This window comes from Miniopterus natalensis, chromosome 2 (genome assembly GCF_054644295.1).
Source record: "Miniopterus natalensis isolate mMinNat1 chromosome 2, mMinNat1.hap1, whole genome shotgun sequence".
In the NCBI taxonomy this organism is placed as follows: domain Eukaryota; kingdom Metazoa; phylum Chordata; class Mammalia; order Chiroptera; family Miniopteridae; genus Miniopterus; species Miniopterus natalensis.
Window position 1 is genome coordinate 44,061,834 of NC_142082.1, and position 7,708 is coordinate 44,069,541.

At 57.2% G+C, this 7,708-nt stretch overlaps 1 protein-coding gene across 2 annotated transcripts; it reads right to left on the reverse strand.

Annotated features, from left to right (window-relative positions):
- Positions 1-912: 912 nt before the first annotated feature.
- On the reverse strand, positions 913-7,290 carry SLITRK5 (SLIT and NTRK like family member 5). 2 transcript variants are annotated; one of them, XM_087813830.1, is made up of 2 exons: positions 7,190-7,290; positions 913-4,042 (listed from the first exon to the last, which is right to left on the reverse strand). In XM_087813830.1, exon 2 carries the CDS (start codon positions 4,032-4,034, stop codon positions 1,146-1,148), a length of 2,889 nt encoding a protein of 962 aa, XP_087669956.1. In that variant the 5' UTR covers positions 4,035-4,042; positions 7,190-7,290; the 3' UTR covers positions 913-1,145. The 2 variants fall into 2 exon arrangements, with proteins under 2 accessions (XP_087669956.1, XP_087669957.1); XM_087813831.1 differs by lacking the exon at positions 7,190-7,290 and adding an exon at positions 5,838-5,908.
- Between the last annotated feature and the right edge of the window lie 418 nt (positions 7,291-7,708).

Genomic DNA, 7,708 nt, shown 5'->3' on the forward strand with positions numbered 1-7,708 from the left:
CTGTACAAATGCGATGTTGTTTGGTTAAACAATCAAAAACCGGCTACAATAGTAGTCAAATCAATACATCATTTTGGTTTTTCTAATAAAAAATACTTTGAAATCTTCTCTAATAAAACCAGAAACCTGCACCTGATTCTCACCCGAATGACCCAATTAATTGCCCTAATGTTTTAATATACATCGGGATACAATCAGTTATTATTATTATTTTTCAAATTACAGATCCAAATGGGCGGGTTGCACTGGCTTTAAAATTTTGTCATTAAGTTCTCCAAGTTTTTAATGGTTTAAAAGTGCCTTCCTGATATCGCTTCAGTTTTGGAAATGCAGCTCCTCGTGTAGTGTGACACCTCTGCGAAAATCATAGGCTAAATAGTGAAGGAAAGAGAAATGCTAAATGTGCATATAAAAATAGGTGCTACAATAAAATATTTGTATATTTCATCAATAAGTTATTTTGACTAATCAATTATGGATCATATAGCTCTGTAATTTTAATGATTTGTCCACATCTGTGGTGACCCCCCCGTCCAGATCACAACGCTTTTGTCTTTAATTCAAATGTCCAGAATGCATACAAACACATCCTTTTAAAAGAAAGAAAGGGAATGAGCGAGGAGGGAGGCAGGGAGGCGGAGAGAGCGAGGGGTGGGGGTGGGGGTAGAAAGAGGGAACGAGAATAAACTTTCTATTGAAGTTGGGGTGTGCTAACCTCTCCACGGAAGCCATTTAGACCCACCCATGGCTTAAAGGGGGAGAAGGGGAGGGGGAGGGGAGGGAGCAAAAGAGACAGAACCTGCGCGCCGCCCCTTCCACCGGCCTCCGCACTTCCAGCCGCCGCGGGACCGGCGGCCCGGTCCCCCGTCCCCCGCGCACCCAATTGCTTTCCGCAAAAGCCCCTCTCCTCTCCTCCCCCACACGCAAGAGAAAGCGATGTGCCCTGTTTACACCCACGTCCCCCCGCGTGTAAAACGAAAAGGAAACCGCACACCCTCCAGCGCCGTCCGCCGGAGCTAAGAATCCCGTGCCAAGGCACTTCACTCGAAACATTGAAGCAACAGAATTCATGGAACGCGTCCGCCGGCCGCGCCGGCTCGCTCGCGTGTTTCAAGTGCAAAAGCTCCCAGGGAGTTTCTCTGCGTTTAGAACTGGCTGAATGTGGTCTGTTTTTCCAGCACTTCGAGGTAGTCCGGCTCAACGTTTAGTTTTGCTTTTAACTCCAGATACTCGTTCCGGTTGGGTTCTACAAAGACAGCACTGGGGGGGCTGTAAAGCACCGGCTCCCGCAGCCTGCTGTCCCCTGCCCCCGGGTGCAAATACTGATGGGGGCGCCTCAGGTCATAGTTGGGGGAGAAAGTGTAAGCAGCAGGGCTGCACGGGAATTTGGGGTACTCCGGGAGGCTGCTGCCCGCGGGGGCGGGGGCGGCGGCGCAGTGTTTGTCTGGCTCCAAAATGCCCCTGTAAAAGCGGTCGGCGTCCTGCCCCGGCGACAGCAGGTCCTCCCGGGGCTCGATGGTGCTGACGCTGTAGGCCGGGCTCCGCAGGTGGTGGCTTTCCCGCCTCTCCGAGTCCTCGGCCGGCGGCAGCTGCAGCTGCGGCGGGGGCTGCGGCTGGGGCGGCGGCGGCGGCGGCGGCTGCTGCGGCTGCTGCTGCAGGTGGTGGTTGCCGCCGTAGGTGACCTTGAGCTCGTGCAGGTCTTTGTAATCCTCCACGGAGTTGCCCTCGCGGGAGCGGTAGATGGGGTTTTTGCACATGTGGCCCAGCGGGTGGGGGATGTACTCGTACACGTGGCCCGCGGGCGTCTTCACCTTGGGCAGGGAGGGCCCGCGGTGGTGCACGTGCGCGTGGGGGTGGCCGCCCGCGCCCGCGCCGCCGCCGTACACGCTGTACTGCATGTTGAAGGAGCTCACGTCGGAATTGTTGGTGCTGGCGTGGTCGCTCTGGCTCTTCTTCCTGCGCTTCATAACCAGCACGAAGAGCCCGGCGGCCACGAAGACGGACATGATGAAAACCAGCAGCAGGCTGAGGATCAGCACCGACAAGGGCACCGAGGACGACGCCCCTCCGCCCGCGCCCAAGCCCGCGGGGGCCCCGGTGCTGTTCAAGCGCACGGTGGGGGTGACCGCGCTGGTCCTCGCGGGGGCCTGGGCGGAGGAGGGCGTGGGCGTGGACACCACCACGTCCGAGTAGTCTGGGCACAGCAGCTCCGACTTGATGGCGCGCATGTCTGTCTCGGCGAACTTCTTGGGCGCCTTGCAGATGACTTCGTCCACCAGGACGCCCGCTTTGAGCTGCTCGACCCACAGCTTCATGCCCACCACGTCGCAGGTACAATCCCAGGGGTTGTCGTGGAGGTCGATTTGGATGAGTGACTTCAGCTGGTCCAGGACCCCACTCACTGGCAAGGAGGCGAAGTGGTTGCTCCTCAGGTTGAGCCTGAGGAGGGTCAGGCTGGAGAAGACGCCCGAGGGCATGGCCTGCAGGAGGTTGTTATTCAGAAAGAGCAGCTGGAGGTTTGGCACCGGGTCGAAAGTCCCAGGCTGAATCTCGCGGATGAGATTATACTGGAGGAAGAGGTACTGCAGGCTCTGCAGGCCGTAGAACAACTCTGGGCTGAGCCTCTCGATCCTGTTGCCGTTTAGGTACAGGCGCCTCAGGTTGGTGAGATCTCCAAAGGCGTGGTCCTGGATCATGGATATGCGGTTGTTGCCCAGGTGCAGGAGGTCCAGCCCCGTGGCCTCCAGGAAGTCGCTCCTGCGCACCACGGCGATGTAGTTCTCCGTCAGATACATTTTCTTGGGGTTGTAGGGCTTGGGCTGCAGCTCTGAGATGCTCTCGATCTTTCGCTCCTGGCAGTTGACGTTGAGGCCCAGATCGGAGATTTGCAGGTTGCAGTAGCACTGGGTGGGGCACTCCAAAGGCACGGGAGATTTGGTCTGGTAGGCGATGCTGGGGCCAGAATTGCTGTAGCTCAAGTCCTTGAAGGGCTGCCTAGAGGTGGGGCGCACCCTGGGCTTGTTGGGTTGGCGGGTCCCTTTAGGGGTTTTCAAGGGAGGTTTGTAAACAGCAGAGGAAGAGGTGGCCACGGAATTCACCGAAGCTGGGGTGGTGTGTAAATACCCCGTGGTGCTCAGAGGCGTCTGGGGCCTCATCTCATAGTCTGAAATCAGTTTCCTCGGGCAAAGCTCCTGCTTGGACACTTCGTCCAAGTCCCGGCCGTGTAAGCGGAAGGGTGTCTCACAAACCACATCGCCCACCAGGGCTGAGTAGGAGATACTGTCCAGCCAATCCTTCAGGGAGATCAGCTCACAGGAGCAGTTCCAGGGGTTTTCCTCCAGCTGTAACTCCACCACTTTATCCATGTGCTGCAACAGCCCCACATAGGGCAGCAGTTTCAGCCGGTTCCCCCGCAGGTCCAAGTGCGTTAAGGGCACAAAACGGAAAAGGTTGTTGGGTAAACTGGACAAGAGATTGTCATTGAGGATAAGCACCTGCAACGAATGCAGTTTCCCAAAAGCATTGGGTTCAATGACACTGATGTAATTATAATCGACCTGTAGGTACTCCAGGCTTTCCAAGCCAAGGAATATGTCATCACGCAGAAGTTCCAGTTTATTGTTGTTCAGATGCAGTCTCCTTAAACCCCTAAGCCCATGAAAAGCCCCCGTCTCGATGTCCTGGATCACGTTGCTACCCAGATGCAAAATCGAAGCCCCAGTGTAATTGACAAACTCATTGGGATACAGGCGGTTCAAAAGGTTTCCAGACAGCAAGAGGTGGTAGACTGGGAAGCGGGGAGGGCTGATTTCAGAGAGGCTGATGATCCCCCGGTTTTCACAGCTCACAGTTAAAATGCCATCTTTTTCCTCACAAGGACATGCATTGTCACAGATTTCCCCATAATAATCGATGGTTTCTGCACACGAAAGGACGAGAGATGTTAGAGCAAATGCTAGAGTCTGCAGCATCCAGCTATGCATTTTTCTGTGGAGGTCCTGTTCCAAAGTTACCAGGGGGCAGCAAGTGTGCATTTTACCTCCTGCAAGGGAGAAAGGAAAAAAAGGGAAACAACAGAATATGACAAAAATTTAAGGGATCACTCAGAAAGTCTCTTTTCCCTTATACTATTTCTCTGAAATCCAGTAGGAGGGGCTATGAATGGCACCCCCTCCCCAACAAGGACATTTCCAGGCTTTCTTAAAATCTGATAATCATTTTGATTTAAAGGTTGATTTCATTTCCTAATGAGTACAACAGGAAATGCTGCTCTTTACAAGATAAGGGCAGGTTCAATAAAGTCCCATTTTAGTGTTCATCCTATCTCCTCCCCTCCCTTTTTCAAAACCAATCCATAAATATACATAAGATGGCTGTCAGTTCACTTTCATGGTTCTAATTTAAGAGAGGGGGGAAAAAAAAAGCACCATTTTACGGGGGTCCCCCCCTCACCTACACCCAGCCACTCTGCCCTCCTTTCAGATCTTTTCAGTTAACAGTTCACAGCGAAGGTCTCCCATTTTCACAGAAATGCATGGAGCCACAATATGCCAAAGTGGGGACCTAAATAATACTTTTCAGAGGCAAAGGGGAGGCCAGATAATGCATCAAAAGGACCCCGAAAGAAGCTCTTAAATCGCCAATTGTCTTCAGGAGCTTTTGTGGGGAGAGACGGGAGCGCGTTGGCTTTGATGGTGGGCTTCCCTGTCACGCTATTAAGCGCAGCGGCGCCCTAATTGCATGCACGGTGCCGCTGAACAGTGCTGCTCAGAGAGCGCCGCGTCCACTGCTCCTGCTGATCCTGCCAGCGGCGCCTCCAAACCGCATCTTTAAGCCACTGAGACAGTTCTGCGCGGCGAATCACAAAGAGCCCTGCGAAGGCACCGCAACCCGGAGCACCTTTCCGTACCTGGAGTTTAACGAGGACATTCCAACTTGCTCACCCGGAATCGGCTTAAAGTAAACCCAGGGCCAGCGCCAAAGCCCCCCTTACCTCGGGCTGCACGTCTGTTTGCCACGGTAGGAAAAATTAACCCTATGGAATGAGCAAGATTTGGACTGAACTACTACAGAGCCAGCATCCCCATTTTGGGAGTTATTACATTTAATTGTCAAGGCTGTACCCCCCCACCCCCCCAACACACACAGACTTTTTTTTTTTCCTTGGGGAAAGGGCACTTGGGCTGCTCAGAGACAAAATAGAAAGGTGGAAGGGCGGGGGGGGGGAGAACAGCAAGTGACATAGGTCAGTGCTTAAAGATCCGAATTTCCTCTCCCCACGGAATCAATCTGATCCCCTCCCCCTGGTCTTTCTTGCTTTCTTTTTGTCCCCAGGCTTCCTTTGACTTCCTCCTTGGACTCGGCAGCAGTACTCAGAAAAGAAAGGACATAAATGGAGCGAGTGTGTGAATGTGTGAGAGCGCGTTGCGTTGGCTGGAGGGAGGGAACATTCGGTGGCAATGCTCTGCTCGGGAGCCAATGCCTTTCCTCCGGTTGCCCTCGCCGTATGCCACACCACCACACAAGTATGAAGTCCAATCGCAGCCCCAAACTAAAGCCGAGGCGTTTCTGAGTCACGGGTTCAAGCCTGGAGATCTCCATCTGGGCCCCCCGCCCCCGAGCCGGACCCAGCCCGCGTTATGAAGAGCCCCCGCATTCGCACGCCCGTGGGCAAGTGTGCCTGCGGATCATTCACGCGCTGCCACCCGGACGTGTCGAGAAGAAGCGGAACCACAGCGTAAAAACCTCGCAAGTGTCCCCGACCTCTCAGCGCCACGGCAAACGCCTCCGGGCTTAAAAGCGGCAAAAAACACCCACTACGAAAGCAAAATGTTTACCTTGAGATTTCGGTTCTTCGCTGGATCAAACCTGCACATCCATTCAGCCCGCGCGGGGTCCCCTCCCCCTCGCTCCCCCTCCCTCCCTGCGCTTCCCCGCCCCCGTTCACCTCCCACCGCTGCTCGCAGCCCGTTGCAAATTGTATCCAGCCGGTATTCAACTCCAGCGCCTACAACTTTGATTCAGTACCGGTTAGCCAGGGTCGAAGAGCTTCCTCCCACCCCGCTCCCTTTGCCCTCCGGCTTGCCAGCAAAGGAGCCCGAAAATTTGAGAAAATAAAGTTGAATGAGCGGGGAAGGCTGGCATTCTGAGTCGGAAACGCACCTGCGATGTAAATTCGCGGGTGCGCTGCACATTCTCAGATTATCAGAATGTTTTTGGAGGGCGGGGGAACGGTATCTGCTTTCCCCCGAAGAATTTAGACAGACCCTGCCCGTCGCCCTGCTTATCCGCGTTCAGCTGCTTGGGGCCGCGCGGCTGGAGCCGGGCACCCAGGCCGGACCCGCGGTTCCCGGCACAGCTGTTCCCGTCGCGGCCCAGGCAGAAGCACCCGGAGTTCCAGGACGCGAGGCTCCCCCTCCCCCACCCCGCCCCAAAGCTAAGGAAGGGGAAGGGGAGGAAGAAGGGGAGGGAGGAGAGGGAGGGGAAAAAGCCACCCCGTCGCCTCTCTCTCTCTCTCTCTCTCTCTCTCTCTCTCTCTCTCTCTCTCTCTCTCTCACACACACACACACACACACACACACACACACACACTCATACACACGAGCCTCTTTTGCAAAGTAAACGGCCCACTTACCCCGTCTCACATCTCCAGGGCCCACTCATTGTAGCCACCCTTAAAAAATACCTCTTTGGGGGTGTGCTCTGGGCTTCTCGAGCCCAAACAGGGCGAGCAGGCGGCGAGCAGCGCAGTCCGCGCCGCCGGAGGAGAGGCGCCCGGACGTCGCCAGCCCGGGGCTGCTGCCGCGGTGGCGACCGCGGGTTCCGGGGCTCCCCACACGGCTCTCCCCGTGGCTCTCCGCAGTAGTCGGAGCCGGCAGGGGGGCTGGGTGGGTAGAGGGGGGCGATCGCGAGCAGCGGGCTGGGAAGAGAGGGGGAGGGGGCGGCAGAGGACCCGCTGTAGGGGCCGAGAACAGAGGCCGGGCGGGGCGGGGAGGGAGCTGCGGGAGGCGGGGGGCGCGGAGAAGGCTGCCTGGCACCGCCGGCACCGCCAACGTGACGGTCAGCCCCGCCGATCGCTCTCACCCGCTCCTCACACTCAGGCTCACTCGTGTACTCGCTCCCACCCGCGCCAACGCGCGATCGCGGGGTGCCCAGTCCCCTTCACCGCACACCCTAGGCGGGTACTTACAGTTGCCATCTGCATGGGGAGCAACTTTCTTCCAGCCAGCAGCCGCCGCCGCCCCCTCCAGCAGCCTCAGGCTCCTCGCACCCTCCGGCCTGGGTTCGCGCCGGCCGCCCTCCCCTCCCCCTCGGCTCTCCTGGCGGGTGTCTTCACCACATTCCCCCCTGGTCAGTGGCGCACGCTCGGGGACGAGCCAGAGCGAGCGGGGCGCGGGGGTGTGCGTGCATCGCCCGCCTTCTTCTTGCAGCGCACACTGTACATGGTAGTGAGGGGGCGAGTGAAGGTGGCACCGGCCCTTCGGCTGCTCCCGCGGCGCCTGCGGCTTCCTACCCGGTCCTCGCCCCCCGCGCCGTCCTCCTCCCCCCGCGCAGCGGCGACCCCCTCGCCGGGCTCCCGCCGCCGCTCTCGCCGCGCGCTGCCCGCTGCAGCCGCCGCCGCGGTCCCCACTTAGTGTTTGCACGGCTCCCACATCTTCTCGGCGCTGTCAGCGCTCCAGCGGCGTGCGGCTTTTTTTAAATATTCCTT

What these genes read in the sequence shown, in the direction of transcription:
- SLITRK5 (XM_087813830.1), bottom strand. Translation starts at nt 4,034, where the DNA reads ATGCACACTTGCTGCCCCCTGGTAACTTTGGAACAGGACCTCCACAGA.